The following is an 18773-nucleotide window of genomic DNA, read 5'->3' as shown; positions in this document are numbered from 1 at the left end:
TACATGCAACCCACCACTGTGTCCTGAAATGTCTTTCTTAATGTCATCCAACTTTTACATTTTTAATTTCTGTAGTTTCCACCTACTTTAAACTGGAGGGTGTAGCCAGGGCGCAGAGCCAGGTCCCTGGTGACAGCCACCCTGTCCCCATCAGAGCGCCCGAACACCATAGCAGAGGGAGTTGGGGCACAGAAGCTGTTGTTGTTTTCTCTCTCCATGCCTTCATTACCTAGCATCAGCCAGACACTCATCTGGTTCAGGGGGTAGTCGAATGCTGGTTTCTCGTAGAAGTTCTTCAGAAACAGAAGATACCAGATTTATTTTTCTGTTTTGTGCTAATATTTTTTTTTGAAGGAAAAAGGATTTATAAAAAGATAAATGGAAGTCTTTTTTATTTAGATTTTTAAGAGCTCATAACTGTTCTATGTCAGCATGGCTGACATGTTCTAGTACATATTAAGAATAAGCCATAGCTGCTATACACGTTCACAGCACAAATTACAAGTTACTAGAATAACTCCTTAAGATGATTCCTGACCTGCGGCAGAGTAGGATTAGCCATAGGGATGATGTGTTTCTCCCTCTCTGACAAAATTATGACATCATCGATTGCCCACTGGTCATAGCCTTCCCCCGAGTGAAGAGGCTGCCACCAACGAAACCTTGTGGAGGGGGTTTTAGAGGTCAAGGGAAGCTCGTAATGCACAAAGCTGCAAAAGAGGGGAGACAGGTTACACATGTTTCTTTTTCTATAAGACATCCACCAAACACTTCATGAGCTCTGTCCTCCTTTCTTCCTCTGCAGGTTTCTCACCGAGGCTTGGTGAAGTCAGTAAAGTACATCTCAGCAATGAGGCCCCAGCTGATGCCTCCATCATTGCTGTACTGCAGGAGAACTCCTTCCTCCCTGCTGTCTGCCTGGTTACACTCCGCCCAGTCTCCACCCACCCGCAGGTAGAACTGGACAAACTCTGCCCATTCAGTGTCCAGGTCCCAGCTCACAAGCTGCCTAAGCCCAGCCTGAGAGGAACATCCAAATAAATGAATACATATTAAGTGTGGGAAGATCAGCTAGAAACACACTTTACAGTCTGACATAATTTTAAAACAAGGGTGGGTACTCCTGGGTACTCCAGCTTGCTCCCACAGTCCAGACACATGCTTATTAAGTGAACTGATTACTTTAAATTGGCTCTTAGTGTGAAAGTGAGTGTGTGTCTCTCTGTTTTAGCCCTTCAAAAGACTGGAAACCTGCTCAAGGTGTACCCCTGCCTTTCCATTACAGCTGAGATAGGCCACGCCTCCTGCCCTGAACGGGAAAAGTGGTTAAGAAAACGAATGGATGGATCAGATATATCCCACACATGGTATCTGGAGCCAGTTGTGATCCAGTAATCAATATATAATTATATGTTGAAGATGGGAAATCTGTTGCCATTTTCTTCGTAAGCAAACTTGGAATGAGGAGACGTTGTTTGCTAAAGCAATGTTCCAGCTGTGGACACTAATTTTTGGCTGCCGCAATATGTGAAACAAGCGATGTGCAGCTGCCTGAAAATTGTGAATCTCCTCTGTCCAATCAAATCAAAAGCATGTGCAATACTTCTCAGAGCTATTGAATAATTAAATAAAAAAATATTTTCGAGCAGAGCAGAGGTAATCAGAGTTCAAAGGGTAGGAATTTTTGGCAGCAAACACTAGAAAGTAATCGGGAAATGGATAGCGTATGCCAAGTTTTACACATATCTCTGAAGTGATTATTTTAATAAAAACAAATTAACTACACTTTTAATCTGGATCTAGATTTAGATCTAGATTAAATACACAAGACAATAACAGAATGTGTCTCAGAGTTCTTTCTAATGAGCGCTGAAAATGAAGAAATTAAATGCTACATTCTTGCAGTGTTAGGAAGGTTTTTTTTTTACAATGTTTGTTCTACTACAAATGTTTTAATTTTACTTTAATTTTACCCCAAAAGTAAACTGAGCAAAAACCACAAGAAGTTAATTTAATGTATTTCTACCTTGCTGAAGTACAAGGATGATCCAGAAGAAACCACACCACAGCCCATGTCAGGCGTAACCACCTCTGCACCTATCACCTCTTGCCATGTGGCGAGCAGTGCATCCTGGGACTCAAAGTCAGAAAGTACGCTAGAGGAGAGTGGGGAGGAGGGCTGGCAGTCTGTTCCAGAGAATCCATCATCACACCTGTAAGAGAAGTGAGTGCTTGAACGTTTTTATTCAAACTTTAATACAGATTTTAACAAAACACCAGTGGAATGGTGCTTGTCACGGTCCTGGGTCGGGTCGACCCAGCATTTTGAGTTTCTTATGTTTTGGTTTATTTTTGCATTATGGATTAGTTATTCTCTGGTGATACTGTTTTGATTACAATTATATTCTGATTCTTTAGTTATCTGATGATGATGTTGATGACGATGATGATTATTTCTGGTTTAGGTTTTGTTATCTTGCCCTTATGTTTGGTTTAGGTTGCCTGTGCTTAGTCTTCTCTGCCCGTATGTCCCTCTGTTTGTCCATGACGTCATTATGCCTGTTTACAAGTCTGTCTCTGTCTGGCGTGTGCTTCCTGTTTTATTTTGTAGGTCTGTGTCCTTTGTCAGTGCGTTCAGCTTTGTGCTCTCCCTGTCTCGTCAGTGTAATCAACATCAGCCGTGTCTCCCAGCTGTTTCCTCTTTGCTCCGTTCACCTCTTGTATTTAGTGTCTGTGTCTTCCCCTACTCGGTGTCGCATCGTTAACGTCTGTTCACCCTCGCTTCCTCTGTGTGCTCCGTTTGCCAGCCAGCCTTCCTGCCTACTTATTCCGTTCTTCCAGTTTAGTTAGTGTTTTTCTGTTCTGCTTCTTACCAGCAATAAAGCTGTGTGTTTTGAATTACTTCCGCCTCAGTGAGTCCTGCATTTTGGGTCCTCTCTTCCTGCCTGCCCACACTCAGACATGACAGTGCTACTGAGAGGTATGAAGAATGTAGTCAGTTTATTGCACGTCTGACCTGCAATGGCCATGGTCACACCAGCCATGCCCATGACACATGTTAGGACACTGCTGGCCAATGTAGATGTCATCCAGGGCCCACTCATCCTGCTCTCCGTAGTAGCTCTGGATCCAGCGGAACCGTGTTGCACTGGACCTGAACACAGAAAGCATCCTGAATGTTTCATAGCTGTAAAATGTTTATACTGTTTATACCAAAGATAATGCCTGTAAATGGAAGGGGGAAAAATGGCAATATGGTATTTGTGTACCTGGCTGATCGAGCAAAATGATTAGAAAGGTCACTGATTGTTAAAAAAATGCATAAAATGGGTCTGAAAAAGCATATCAATCACAGTTTGCTTCTTGGCGCAGACAACTGTAGATTTAATGTATTTTGCAAGGTCAAGATTAACTTAAATGTGCACATTCCAGTGTATGTGTCTATGTGTGTGTTCTGCAGTAATGTCACAGAGAGGGCAATAACATTACACGTTCTCCATGTGGAAGGTAAATTGTGGATGTGTGCGATGTGTTGGCAAATGTTTCGGTGGGGGTTTACTATATGCTGTATGTACAGAAATGATGAGTGGTAGCAGAAGCTAGCGCAGATAGGCAGTTATATTGGGGATTATATAGCAGAGCGGTTCCTTCGTCTGATGTGTTAGTGACCCAAATCAACTGAGACCACCTCATGATCTTTCTCACCTGACCTCGACTGTTTTATTATCATTTACTGCCATGACCCTTTGACCTGTCATCACACCCTGCAGGAGATTAGACCACCTTTATTTAGGAGCTGGGAAGCAGAATGAAATGGAGGTGGAGGTCACAGTGCTCGGTGTGGAAGGTTTACGTGATTACTTGAGGTGATATATGTGTGAGCTAAGGCTTTAACAATATATTTATTTCTCTTATTCGGTACTGGGTGACTGATTCACTATGGGACTTGCTTGAATTCATATTAAACCGAGCGGTTCTTTATCAAATATGTCTTCCAAGCCTAATGCAATGAAATTGCAGTCTTTGTATAGTACATATTACACTAGGCAGTCAACACCAGTTTATAGAGTTAACACTGGTACTGTACGGTGTGAAGCAAATGACGGAGAACTCCCCCATATCATTAGATAACTTGTTTGGGATGATTTCATTTTTTACCAGACAAAAAGTATTGAACCAGACTGAAAAAGTGTGCCAACACTGTCCACCTCACGTCAGGTAAAATTATCTGCTAGGAACTGGCTGTATTTAAGCGCACACCCCTCTTGACAACACAAGCTTTTGAGGCTTCGGCTACATCACTATAATTAGTAAACACAAAGAGCTTGATCACGCCTGTAGAATCGCTTCATGTCTGCACAGCTCTGCAATTAAGCTGGAGAAGGACAGCCATGCTAACTTTTGTTTTCTTGTTGACTGCATTCCAGATAAAAATGACTCATAAGCCAATTTTTGGTGGCTACAACAAACAATTGAGAAAACACATTTGTGTTAATGTTGAGGGCGTGAAGAAGTGTTCTGTTTGCAATGCTGTAAAATGAATTGTCGTATTAATTGCTATACATGGGTTTTAACAAATCCTCATGTGTTGCTTTCTTTTTCTGTCTTTATACAACATTATAGACGTGCACAGCTGCAGATGCATGTCCATGTCTACATGGAAAAGCATTAAGGGTAATAAGTATGGGCGCTTTGCAGTATTCTGATTTTCTGCTGTATGTTATGGTTCTGACTGCATTCATGGCACTGCATGCTTATGAAATGCAAAGAAAGCATGAAATTATCATCAGAGAATTTTTTTCCCAAAGGGCAATTTGTAAAAATGTTCTTCTATGTCTCTACATGTGATCCTTACCATGTCTTCTGAGGCAGAGAAAGGGTTATGCGTCTCCAGTCTTTGAACTCTGATGGGTGGTAGACACTGGGTGCTGTAAACTCAGAGCAGCTTGGCATGCCAGGTAGACAGGCCTGTGCAAAAGAAATGAGCAGCTTCTTACTACACATTTTTACTCATACAGCCGACGGGGGGGAGCACTGACTAACAGCAATTACAGAGAAGGAATTTTTCCATTGCGGACTGCGCTTCGTAGTAAAATTCTTCAAAAACAGCTGCAGTTACAGCCCAAAGCTTCATCATTCACACAATATATAAATATAAAAGGCTAATGGAGGATTAGAGTATCTCTGACCTTGAACACAAGCAAAGGATTAACTGTACAGGACATTCACTGAGTTACATTGTGCACTTGCCAAACGACTGCATTTTCATGCACATGGGAGAATTAGAGAAAATTCACTGATAGAGGGCTCATTATGCTCTATTCAATTCCAAAAGCAATAAAAGTCTTGGCAGATACTTTGGTGCTTTATGAATATTTATGAGCCAGTTATGATCACTGAAAATCTTTGTTGAATCATAGGAAGATAATCTGCTTGCTGATTCAAGTATTGCCGTGTATTTGGTGATAGTGGGATGATTAAAAGTAATTGTGATAATTTCTCATCTGAGACAAAGTACCACATTTAAAGACATTATTTACATATTATTACCAGGACTGTAATGAGTAGATCAATATTCATGATCATGAATAAATGATGCTTCCGTGTCTTTCTCTGGGATGACTATCTCAAGTTTTAGTCACAAACAGATACTGCATGTGCACCGGCCTGTGATAGCAAAAGCCACTGTTAATACATGGGGAAATAAAGGTGACTGTGCTTCAGTCTCCTTACCTCTTTCACCAGGTGCCAGGTGAGACCATGATTGGTGGAGAACTCCAGTCGCACTTGAGTGTCAATGTGAGGGGAGGGCTCGCGGCCACACCCCATGACCAGTGAAAACTGGAGACTGTAGGAGGCTCCGATCTGCATTGATTGAGTTTCCACATAGCGGATACTGGAGCCAGGACTGGGCTCACCAGAGAAACTAGAGTATGACACGGAGAAAAGAAATCCTTATACAAACCATATATATGCTCTAATGCTATAATACTGTTTGTAGAAATAAAGAGAATCTTGACAAAATTTAAAGAGTAAATTATTTTTATACCACCAGAGTTATAAATGACCATTGTGAAGTGTAATTAAGGTATTCAGACATTTTTGAACCGAGTGGAAATTAATCTCTTCAAATACCAAGCAAAGACTAATGTATTAATGCAAAAGAGCATTATGCACCTGAGGGTCCAGTCATGCTGACAGTACGGCTGGACATGGCCGAGATAGAAACCAAGACTCTGGGTGACGTCCAGCACGTTGCTGAAGTCAAGACTTATGGTGTTGAACAGCACAGAAGTCATGCTGATTTCATCCAGGGCCCACACGTCGTGGCCACGGCCCGAGTGGTACGGCTGCCACCAGCGGAACTGCACGCCGAATTTGCGAGCGCCGGATGGGAGTTCGACAGACACAATCCTGATGAAGGAAGGGAAACGGTTAATAGATGTGCGTGTTTGCAACGCGACTACCTATAGCTTGTTAAAAGCTGAGATAGCAGAAAAAAAAAAACTCAGGCATGATTTAGAATTAATGATCTGAAGGATAATTAATAACTACTGTCACAGAATTAAATAATATATTACTGTTTGTCATGTTCACACTTCTGTACGTGTTCATTCTTTAGCAAGAAAAAACCCCCTAAACTGAACATTGCTGATGTTAGTTCACATAAACAGTACGCAGGCACAAACGAGCAAGTGTAAAGTGATACATATGTGGATATAGTGTCCATAAAGCTAAGCTGGTCAGCTGATATTAATCATACAGGCTGACTGAACTGTGACTTAGGTCTGACTTGGATTTTGAGCCCACACAATCACATCTGCTGTTTGTACATTTGGACAAAATGCATGGGCAGGATTTCTATTTCTAACCTTGATTTTTAAATACAGATGTTATGCTGCTGCTATGTTTTCTTTCTCAACAATCATTAGTATATCATGATATCTTATGCAAGCATATACACCGATCAGGCATAACATTATGACCACTCACAGGTGAAGTGAAAAACCATGATTATCTCGTCATCATGGCGCATGTTAGTGGGTGGGATATATTAGGGAGCAAGTGAACGTTTTGTCCTCAAATTGCATGTGTTAGAAGCATCAGTTTGTTTCGTTTGGTTTGAAGAGCACAACAGTGACTTTGATGTGTTGACTTGGCCTTCAAATTCCCGAGATCTAAATCCAATCAAGCATCTGTAATCGAATATATAATGCTATCCCTGATAGAAGTATGTTGTTACAGTACTTATATCTGGCATTAGGTAGTTGCTGAATCACTGTCCTCTGTTGACCTCTCTAGTGGAGATGAAGAGCTGTGTGACATAAGCTGAACACAGCTGAAACCCAGCCCACCCTGTCCACTCTTCATTACACACAAAGATGCCACTAACTGTCTCAATGGGTCCCAGCAGCAAACACCTCCAGCACAAAATTGACAGCACATACGTGTGTTAATGGAGTCACTGAAACCATTCGCACAAAGAGACACACACTCATGAGAAAATAAAAGATTTAAATATAGGAAGTACCTTGGCTCATGGAAGCCCTGATATGCATAGTGCTGCAGCAAGGTCCAGGTGATGCCGTTGTCTGAGGAGTAATGCAGCAGGACGCCCTCCCCTGGCTGGTCTGGAGCAGGACATGAGCTCAGGATGCTCCGACTGCCCAGCCGAAGAGTGAACTGCAGATACCTGCAGGGAATCAAAGATGACAGCGAGAACAAGTAGGGTCAACTGGTTAAGGAGCACGGTGAACGGCACAGAACAAGTGTACAAAAAGGAAATGACAGAAAGAGAGAAGAGGGCACACTGAAAAATTAGAGAAAAAGGAAACCTAGGTCACAAAGAGTGTGTTCAAAGAGCAGAGAGAGTTGGTTAAAAAGGCAGATAAATAGACACTCGTAGAGTGAGGAGGTGGGAGCGAGGTGGATGATGGATGGGATGATTAAAAAAAAAGGTAAAAAAAAAACACTCAGCAAGAGTGTGAATGAGAGTCACAGTTTACACCCATGTATTCATGTAAACTGTAAATAGTCCCAATACAGAGCGAGTTTCTGTCATCTTATGTTTATTTGTGTTTTGGCAGACATATCCTCATCTATACTAATGTAAAATTTATTATAATTTCCATCATCTGTCTTGAGCTGCCAGTCATCCCCCCGCTCTCTGTTGCTGGTTGAGCTGTGCTTTCATTAGCAGTGCAGTTTCCTCTTCCAGGCAGCTGTTCACTCAATCAGCCAGGAAACTGGCATTAAATATGGCCATCAGGTGGCACACTCAGAGCCGCAACAGGCATAATCAATCTAACACAGATGCCATATCTAAATCCATCGTTCGCTCTCTATCATTCTCTCTCATATTTTCATCTCCACTCTCATCTGCAGTCCTCCCCATGATCACAATCCATCTCGGAGCGCAGGAATACAGAGTATGAGGGAATGAGGGGTGGGCAGAGGAGGAGGGAGAATAGATGGCTGCCTGGAACATTTGCAGTATCAATCACAGGTACACACACCTGCTGAAGACAAGCCACAGTTTTCCAAAGTAATCTGGCAAAACTTGTGCTCCCTGATTTCTCTGCTCATGTTTCTATATGCAGTGCATTTCCATTCTGCTCTGCTGTATATAAGTACTACAATTACCTGGCTTGGGAACTGTCTAGTGGAGCCGTGACCAAGTGTCTCCTGCTGTCCCTGTTGAAAACCAGAGCCTTTCCGCTGGCAAGCACACCGCAGCCAAAGCTGACCTCAGCCCCACGAAGTGAGGAGAAGGTATGGTAGGAGGAGAGGCGTGGGCTGGAGAAACCCTCAGAAAGAAAAGCTGGAAAAGTCTGGGAAGCAAGCTCACAAGCTGGACCGCTGAAACCCGGATCACATCTGGGAAAAGAAAGAAAAAGACAGGGGACAATACACAAGATATTTAAAAAAGAGTGAACGATAACAATGAGAACAAAAGACAGAAATAATGAAAATTCGTTAATAAGTCATAAACATAACATGGACGATCTGATTAATTTTGAATGGTTAATGGTGCTGTAAGGCATTATGTGGATGAGCAGGCTCGTTCTGGATTTATTTGGTTTAATAAAAAGTGGATCCTTACTTGCAGCCGGTGCGGGAACAATGTCCTCTTCCAGAGCAAAAACGAAGGCAAGCTGGACCGACATACACTGAAGAGAAACAAATTAATTGTAATTAATCGTCAAAGAATCTCAGATGGAAATCCATCTGAGATTTCTGTAAAGTTACAGATGACATGTTGTCCTCCCCCTGTCCCCCAAAGAGCCAAGTAACTTCCCAGAGGCGTAATCAAGGTGGCTGCCAAGTAATGGGACTTGTTTGCAGTAGCAGTTTGAGTAAACTTTTTATGTGTGTATTCAATTAAATATATAAATATCTGCTATACTAAATGAATAGATACTCTAATCACATCATGTATAATGGTGTTAGCATAAACCACAAATGTGTGGTCACTAAGATATATCACATCTGAACAAGGACAATTAAAATAAAGGTTATTCATGACACTTGTGCAGACACCAAATATATCGCAGGGTATCCTGAGTAATTTTCATCAGCACTTCATATATCAGCACAGTTTGCACAGCAGCTCTGATTATGTTGATTTATATTGCTTATTGTTGAGTTACATTATTTGCATAATTAATATTTCCATCATGCCCTATTGGCACATGCACACAATCTATATATATATACTTCAATGGAACATGTGATAAGAAAAATCTGGCCGTTATGTGCAGCTCATACCATTGTCTATAGCCCACATGTTGCCGGCTCCCGAGCCAGACTGCTTCCAGCGAAACCGGGTTGTCTCTGTCAGGGCGGCATTGGGCAGAGGAATAGAGATTCTGGTCCACCTGTGCAGACAAATAATAGTAGGATGAAAGAAATACAGGAACCCCCCCCAAGGATGCACACATGGAGATATGCACACTGATTTATACCCGCTGTAGTTGTCGGAGGAGTATATAGTGCTGTGAGGTAGATGGGGTCCTGCACAGAGCTCTGGCAGACACTCAGTATGGAGCAGAGACCAGGAACGACCGTGGTTGGTGGAAAATTCCAGACTGACACTAAAATAAAAAGGATCAGAGGACATCTTAGTGACCTAAATTGCTTCTCTTAACTTAAATTAGGTAAAAACTAAGTAAGTGTGCGTGGTGTTAAGTCCACCATCCCTCACTCCACATTTAAATACATCTGAGGGCTGCAGTTTGATTTAAATAAACAGAACTTTTAGTTTGATGTATGCATCATGGAAATAACTGAGTGACCTGGCATGTGTGAGACTCCTTTGTTGCTGCAAAATTTCATGTATTTGACTGAAAATAATGGAGATGTTCACATTCACAATACGCCTGGCCTAGTTTACAATGAGTCACACCTGTTGGCAGGCTGGTAGGAGCCACAGCCCAGGTTGATGGAGAACTGAGCAACATGTGTGTGGGTGCCAGGCAGCACGGGGAGCAGCTGCATGAAGTCCACGGCCCACACGTGACGGTTGGCACCGCCATGTGACCGCTGCTCCAAGCAGAACTGGGTGACTGGTGTTTGCAGCTCAGTCGGCAAGGCCACAGATACCACTGCAGGAGTCTGCGAGAAGAAAGATCGCGGATACAGTGAAGAGAGCAGAGCACAGGGGAGGCTCAAATTAGGGCGGTGACTGTGACTGTTTCTACGTTTGATTCATCTGCTAATTATTTAGTCAGTCGATTAACTGCTTGGTCTAAAAAAAGTCAGAAAAGGCCACTTCTAACTATCAAACTGCTTGTTTTGGTCAAGCAGTTTGGTACAAAAATAGTCACTTTTTGTACGACTCGCAGGCAGCAAATCCTGTAGATGTGAAGCTGAAACAAGTAAACAACATATTTACTTTAAAAATGATAATCGCTTATCAAAATGCCTCACAGCTGTTAATCTAATGCTATTCAATCGGACAGAGCGCTTCAGGCTAACAAAGTTTATGCATGCCCCGTTTTTGGTGTATCTCACCCTGTAAGAAGAGTACGGAAGGGTGTCGAGCACCACACGCTCCCTCCTTCCTTCAGACCGTCCAAACAGAATCACGTCGTGTTCATGGGATTCTCCCGGCTCACAGTCCACACCACCTACACACAAACATGCCCTATTATGCTTATAGACATGCCAAAACACTTGCACACCGTGGTTTATTAACTGCAACTACAGACTCTGGAGCTCTCTTCCTCTGAGCCTGAGTTCTGTGGACTCTGTGATCTCTTTTAAAAAGCAGCTACAAACTCCTCTTTTTAAACTTGCTTCTGGGTAACTTTTGTTTTGATGCTTAAGCTTCTGTTTTGATGTTCTTCTTGTGAAGCACTTTGCGGTATTTATCTTGAAAGGTGCTACATAAATAAAAACTGACTCAGTTTTACTTACAGCTAGACAGAGAGTATACAGATGGAGGATTTCCATACCCATGGTAAAGTAGAAGCGGAGGTTTCCGTAAGACGTGGTGTCGAGGTAGGGGGTGCACACTCGCCTCCGGCCCTCTCTGTCAAACACTAGCGCTGAGCCCGACTCAATCTCTCCACACTGGGTCCCATAGACGGCACCCTCTATGTCCCAGCTGAGTGAAAAACAACAAGGAGTGAAGGGTTTGTAAGAAAAAGACTGATCTAAACACAAAAGGTTTACATCAAAAAGGCAGCTCTATTTCTCTCAAAGGGCTTAGATGTTTGATTTGGCACTGGATGCCCCTCCTGACACAACCCTCTGCTGACTCGCAGGGATTTGTGTCTCCTCCTCGTCTTGAACTGTGTTAACCATTATGCAGTAGAGTTATTAAGGAAAAATAAGCAGTGACTAAAATTTGTGAATAATTTTAAAAAGTCCTGCATCTCCCTCTGGAGTTTTGCTGAAATCAGGAAAGAGTTACAACTACTAAACAAACACATGGTGTCAGAAATATGGCTTAAGCCACTTGGTAGAGGCATGCAGGACGCACTGACACATGCATGCACAAACATATTTCTGCACAGTAGAGAGAGGACTCTCATTAGTTCTGACAGAAGCCGGCTGCTATCTCCTCTCCCCTTTCCCTCTGTCACTCCCTACTTTCTGTGTCTTTGTCACTGCCAGTGTTAAGTTAAATGACACTTGGCAGAGCGGAGTGTACCTTCAACGTGAAAAAATAAAATGAATAAAGAAAAAAAGAAAAAAATCTCCCTGCCTACTTCACACATGTTTCAGTGCCTGACGCCTGATGGGTGAGAGCTAGCACGCAGTGCAGCATGTTGGCATGCAGCAAGGAGGTGTGAAGGTGCGGGGCGGTTGTAGAAGCAAACTCCTGTTTGCAGTCCTTCTCATTAATGGAAAAACATGCTGACAGACACGGTGCATGGAGCTTGTTAATCACTCCCTGGCAGTAACGCCATCTATCATCTCTCTCCTTTCATCTCTCTTCCTCTTGCAGCGCTTCAGACAGTGCTCTCTGCTGTCCGGCGTGTGTGTGTGTGTTACTCTGAACAGATGGACTGCCATCTCTGTAGCAGTCAGAGGCACGGCGTTCACCTGTGTCGGCCCCCATGCTTGACTTGATCTTGTGCGACACGCTGCATGTTTAATCGCTTGACATATGACAAGTGACAGGTGTCAGTGCATTTATGTGTATACATAGACACAGTAATATCTATCTGGTAATATCCCGTCCCTCTGATCCAATCACATCGTGCATAAGATAGCCATTTATGATTCTGTTGACTCTCTTTCAGCCCTTCGTGGTTTGGCTCCGTTGTAGTTTAATCCTTTAATGACAGAGAAGACTCTGGTCTCGAAGCCAAGTTCAGTTTACTGCTTCAGCTTTATTGCGGTGGATGAAACTCCCTGTCAGTAAAGTCTCTCTCAGTATCCTTTAAAAAAGCTTTTAAAAATCTTTATTTATTCATTCATCTTGACTTGACATTTCCTTGATTGTGTTGCTGTATGTAAAGCACTTTGTTTCTCTACCTTTGAAAGAAACAACAGGAGAAAAAAAGATGCCAAATTAAGATAAATATAAATCAAATAACTCAGTAAAGGGGGAATGGACATTTTTAATCCTTTAATGACACAGTCTAGTCTGGAAGCCAAGTTCAGTTTACTGTTTCAGCTTTATTGGAGTGGATCAAACTCCTTCTTAAGGTAGGTATAAATCAAATGACTCGCTACTTTGACTTACTTTAACGGTGGGCTCTCAAAGTCTTCCTCCCAGTAGCTCCGTCCCTCCTCACGGTGCAGATCAATGTCCCTGGTGGTGGCAAAGCTATGTCCAGTTTCCTCACCACCATGGAAATACATGGCATTGCCTTCTGACTGACAGGCATGCTGGAAAATAAGAATACAGATGAGAAATAGGAGAGCTGTGCCACTTATACAACCACATGATTACATGTATTTATTGCTTTCATACTGGAGTTGTTGTAGTTTCTTGCTTAATATATTTAAGATAATCTTAATCTATCTGAGCATTTGACCACATTTCTAAGCAAATGACTGGGAAACAAAATCCTTGAGTGTGCATTGATTGACTGGTGTACCTTGACAGTAGCTCCAGGGAAGAAGAGCCAGTTGGCGGTGTCTGGAGGATCCAAGTTTTCCTCCATCAGGGGGGTCCTGTGGGCGGCGTTGACCAGAAGCACATTGTCCATCCCCCAGCAGGACTCATAGCCTTCAGGGCCTTGGGGGGCCTCCTGAGACCAGCGGAGACGAACTCCATCGGCTCTGGCGGAGTGTGGAAGTGGAAGCAGGTGGATGATGGTGCTGCTGTTGGTAGGAGCTCTGGAGGAAAATAAAATATAGAAAAACAGGTGACTTTCTAAATGTGGAAGTCGTGGTTTTGAAATGATGTTCAATATTTACACAGTAAATAACAATCATCAATCGTTTCAAAGTAGCTGAAATAACCAAATAAGGAGAGACACAGCAGCTTTAAAAAGAAGCTTTCAGAATGAGTTGAAGTGTTTACGTGAAAGCAAAACATCCACTTAGTGCTGCTAAATACTGTATTAAGAAGTCTATTATTACATTATGCTTATGTTTGAAAGCTGACAAAACAGAGAGAGGCGGGGAGAGAGAGGGATTAAAAAACAGGTGGATCATCGAGGCAAACAGGAGAGGGATGACAAATTAAGAGGGGGAGGTGTGAACAAGGGAAAAAAAAGAGGGCGGGTGTTTGTAACAGATGGAAGGACTGTGGGATGGGATGAGGAACAAGGAAGAAAAGGAGGAAAAATACCTGATCTTCTCCAGTGTGATCCAGTCATCTGAGGCGTTGGTGTTGCCACTGAGGCTGTACGACACAGTGATGCTGGGGTCTGAGTAACTGAAGCGGCAGGAGCCTGAGCCTGAGGAACGAAACATCAGCAGAGGACACACGTATATGATCGTCAACACTCGTGTTGAGGGTGAAGCTCCAAAATGTGCCGTTTAGCTATTATTTTTCATCAGCTGAGCTGTTTCCAGCCAGCCAATGAGCTTTTGCATGTGAGGCTGCACAATGCGCAATGGCTGTCTTTCCAGTGATTGCTCCCACATCGCCTCCATTAATGGAAAATAATGTCTAAATGATGTCATGGTGGAACTAACTGATCAGCAGCTTAACAGGGCTCAGTGACATCAGGAAGCTGAATGACGGGGCTGGGCAGAAATGACTGGAGAAGTCACAGAATGACGACAGTACTAACTCCAGCCAGAAACTGTTCATCTGTGTGCGTGCGTGTATGTGTGTCATTATTGCTGCGCATTTCTATTTGCAGAGTCAGAGAGGGATTGGACCGCTTTAAAATATGGTGTCGTGTGGGTGCTGCGAGATTAGGGAGGGTCAAAGGCTACTAATGGAGGGAGACAGGTAACCCCCACAGCATCCCTACCTTTGCTCTCCTCTCCCCCTCCTCCCACTTTACCGACGGTGTGTATTGTCCATGCCTCCAAAATGTTGCGCCGTGCTGTTACATCCCCGCTGAATACAGCCATGCATTAACCCGCTGCCACTTCACAGTACTGCTCTACTGAACTGTTCAATACGCAACACAAATTCATACTGAGGACCTTCAAGCAAGAGTGCAGCCAGACAGAATGCTCTACATTATGTACTCTTATTTCCTCCTAGTCACGTTCCCATGAGAACTGGCGGATGCATGTAATGGACATGAAAAATACAGCACCTCTAAAAACTCTGCCATGGCCTTCTGGGTGTCTTTCCAGAATATTGTAAATCATTCATTATTGTGACGGGGGAGAGGGGAGGGGGTCGAATACAGTTTGTACAGGCTGGCTTCCTGACATCTAACAGTGGAAAAGATGCTTGTTTCCTGAGGATGCCATTGGGATCCTTGCACTGACTGGTTAACACAGGGCTACCAAGGTTAAAATAAATATCCCACACATAAGCTGTCTGAATGTAGTTATTGTCTACAATGTGGAGATTTAATACTCACCCTGGGCAAACTGCAGGACTGAGGCAGTGCTGGTGTTCAGAGGTGCAGTAGTCTGGGGAGGATACACAAGGCAATTTAGGATATTGCGGATAAATAGTTACATTAAGTTATGCTTTGTAAATATATTATAGAATTCTTTAATCTTTTGTGCTGGATTAGCAGTTTAAGAGTAATCACACTGGTGTCATTTGAGACCTTAAACCACTTTATCTTTTAAACGTCTGTTTGAGTGTGCATGAATGTATGCTGCCATTATTGATGTTGTTTTATTTGTCACTGTGTGTAAATGTTTCTGTGTTTCTGGTTGCGCACGCTTGTTGCGCTTGACAGAAGAGCTGCCAGGCAGCGGCATCAAAAATTTTGGAAGAGTGACAAACAAAGCAAATGCTTATCAGAGAAGTAAATAGCATCACAAGCCACTAAATACTTCTATGCTGAAGCCTGGCTTTAATCTCCTACAACTGAATAAACAGTCTGAAATCGAGTTTATAAAGATAGGAAGAGAGCATGGAAACGATTGTTGTGTCCCAACGCATCTGCTGTTTTCTGCTGTACAATAGTGTGTTCAGAGTATAACAGTTGCTGTGCTGCAGTTTGCAAGAGAAGTTTTAGCAAAAGGATAAATGCCAAACAGGTGCTTCAGCATCCTGAACAGGTTGCTGGTAGATAACTAGAAGCAAGCAGTCGTAGTAAGCAGCCTTTTAAAAGGGATTTAAAGAGGATGTTTGTGGCGTGTTGACATCAAAAATTTAATTTGAACAAAGAAATCATGAAATACACCAAAACTACTTTGTACTTCTGTTCCTGCACATCTTAAGGATGCTTCAAGAGGCATGTACGAGACTGTTTTATTTGGAAGTGTTCACTTTTAGTTGTTTTTGTCTGAGGTAAAAACTGAGAAAACATATTTGAATTGATTTCATCTAACTATCAGTTAACATATGCTTAACAAATGTTAACAAATGCTGTTGCTCTTACTTACACGTTAAACAAACTGCAAAATCTGGTACTTGCTTACTCCTGAATTAATCCCCACAGAAATTAAGTCCCATAGAGAAAAACCAGGTCAGGTAAATTTCCCTTCCTTCACCGCAATCAAGCATCTCCTACGTTAGCAGCGTGTGCACAGTGTTCATGGAATATACAAATTTAAACATGAGACTCAACTGTGGTTAGAGCAAGCATGGTGTAATTTACTGTCAGTGTAGTTGTGGCGACTGTGTGGTTGCTTTGGATGTGTGATCAATTGGCCGTAAAATGTACAGCGGCTGCAATGTAGTAAAACATGGCAGTTACCAGCTCGCGCTCTCCGAAGGGCTCGCAGAAAGTGACCGCTCTGCCATGCATCAGTACGCCACATTGCTCTCCAACCTCACAGTTGCTACACTCAGACCTAGAGGAGAGGAGAGAAGAGAAGCCGAGCTGTTAGACAAACTGCAGTGCAGAAGTAGTGACAGTGACTGCACCCCAACATTACAAGAGGAGTCATAACCTTTTAACCTACCAGATGCTGGGGTCTAGCTCTCCTTGTAGGTTGGAGTCAAAGTCGTCACGCAGCACAGCATGTTTTCCATGAAGCTCCACTACACACATGAAGCACATGCTCACTGTTAGACACCGTCTGTACGATACTTTTCATTATCAATTTTAGTTTAAAAAACAATAGCAAGAAGTGGAATGCAGACTGACCAAGACTCGGTCTCAGTGGGGACTCGGTTGGAGCTGAAACAGACAGAGAAGAGCAGAGTGAGTGTTGCTAAGCTATACCTGCATGTCTGTTATCATGTTGCATCTGGATCTAGCAGAAGCTTACTGATCTTGAAGCGCTAAAGAATTGGTGTATTAATGAGTTTTTATCATGGACAAAACTAAACACGCAGACCACACGTGTGTATTTGTCAGAAGAAGCTAGGAAAATGGACAAATCTTGAGCGATCATCTCTGAGTGAAACAAACTTTCGCTGTGTCCTGGTCAGCCATGGCTGCAGTCTCTTGCCTACTGATGTTAATTCCTTTCAGTAATGAAAGGCTGGGCTGTTATGATTAATGGTTCAATGGCAATTAACCGCCTTCCTCCCCAGAGGCGCCCTGTGTGCTGTAATCTGTGGCCGCTGCCTAGACTCAACACTCAACCATCAATCTCTCCTGGGGTATATACGCAGCTCTGAGAAGAGGCGGGAGGTGAATGGAGGGAAGTCATGACTGTTAGGATTTAATGAATCAACTATGGGTCTTAAAAAAAATAGTCGCAAAGCCTTGATGTGACCTTTGTGCTGAAACAGATGGAGGCAAAATACGTAGACACACAGTGAGATTTAAAACTTTAGAAATCAAACTGAGGAAAGGTTTGATAGATTAGCTTAATGGAAGCTTTGTTTCACTAACTGGTGCTCATGCTTTAATAAAAAACAGGAAAGAAGTGACAAATAAAGTTGTGCATAAACTCAGAAGTGCATTAAAAAGGATACTGGTGCAAACTGCAATCGTTTGCACGCCTTTATTTTATCAGGTTAAGGAAATCTCCAAAGTTGATCAAAGCTATCATGCAACTTAGCGAGATTCATTTCTACTTTTAAATTGCAAATAGGCTTTGATCTCACCAATTCCGCTGCACTATTTTACTCTGCTCTGGGATGGTGGGGGGTTTTAAGACAACCTTACTCCTGACTTATGAAACATAACCAGCTGTATTCTCATCCAGGATGAGCCTGTCCACCTGATAAGGTGGTCTAAGATAGCACAGCGTGGATTTGTTCCAAAGTTTAACTTTGAGTTACTTAAGACTCTCTTTCAAGCATTCGAGAAAGCCCACCTAAAAGCCCCTTATAAACAACGGAACCTGAATCGAGAGATGAGGGATTATACAAAAAAAGTGTTCTTACAATTGTAATGGCTCTGGAAACGTCTTTACTTTAAGCTCAGCTTTCACTTTCTTTAGCTGCCCTCATTTCTCGCCACTGGATCCAAATGCCGGGCTTTTAGAAGTGGATTTACGATTCATACAGTGGTGGCAAAGTTTCATGCTGACTGTAGAAGTTTAAGTGGCCTGTGTGACAGAGCTAGCTGGTTCAGTGACTGTGACCACTGCTGCTGCTCTAGTGGCCCCTGATGCTTAGCTAAGGCCAGAGCTCCAGCTTAGTGATGCAGCCCATTAAAAGCAGATCAAAGGGTTATGTTTCCCCCCCTTTCTCCATCTTATTTTGTTCGTTTCTAATCCTCCGGTCTCTGTTGATGCAGAACATGTTTAGAGAAGCCATCAGTTCAAGCATGTGTGACTCTTTCATGCTTCTTGTATCTACTTTACATTCCTATTAACCT

The 18773-nt window shown here is 42.7% G+C and overlaps 1 protein-coding gene across 1 annotated transcript in view; it reads right to left on the bottom strand.

Moving 5' to 3' along the window:
• reln (reelin) overlaps positions 1–18773 on the bottom strand; it is a 100085-nt gene that overhangs the window by 20525 nt on the left and 60787 nt on the right. Inside the window, exons 5-27 of the mRNA XM_085359345.1 lie at positions 17145–17177; positions 16960–17038; positions 16752–16848; positions 15456–15507; positions 14255–14363; positions 13557–13797; positions 13199–13344; positions 11457–11608; positions 11014–11129; positions 10406–10614; positions 9966–10094; positions 9769–9878; positions 9104–9170; positions 8644–8877; positions 7532–7693; positions 6178–6414; positions 5734–5926; positions 4856–4968; positions 3017–3154; positions 2027–2213; positions 815–1020; positions 539–710; positions 87–293 (exon numbers count right to left, since the gene is read on the bottom strand). Coding sequence (XP_085215471.1) covers positions 87–293; positions 539–710; positions 815–1020; positions 2027–2213; positions 3017–3154; positions 4856–4968; positions 5734–5926; positions 6178–6414; positions 7532–7693; positions 8644–8877; positions 9104–9170; positions 9769–9878; positions 9966–10094; positions 10406–10614; positions 11014–11129; positions 11457–11608; positions 13199–13344; positions 13557–13797; positions 14255–14363; positions 15456–15507; positions 16752–16848; positions 16960–17038; positions 17145–17177 — 3389 coding nt within the window. The remainder of the gene's footprint in view (positions 1–86; positions 294–538; positions 711–814; positions 1021–2026; positions 2214–3016; positions 3155–4855; positions 4969–5733; positions 5927–6177; positions 6415–7531; positions 7694–8643; positions 8878–9103; positions 9171–9768; positions 9879–9965; positions 10095–10405; positions 10615–11013; positions 11130–11456; positions 11609–13198; positions 13345–13556; positions 13798–14254; positions 14364–15455; positions 15508–16751; positions 16849–16959; positions 17039–17144; positions 17178–18773) is intronic.

This window comes from Diplotaxodon limnothrissa, linkage group LG7 (genome assembly GCF_057381915.1).
Source record: "Diplotaxodon limnothrissa isolate DT_005_m linkage group LG7, D_limnothrissa_male_GT1.1, whole genome shotgun sequence".
NCBI classification, from domain to species: Eukaryota; Metazoa; Chordata; class Actinopteri; order Cichliformes; family Cichlidae; genus Diplotaxodon; species Diplotaxodon limnothrissa.
This window is presented reverse-complemented; position numbering and strand designations above follow the sequence as displayed.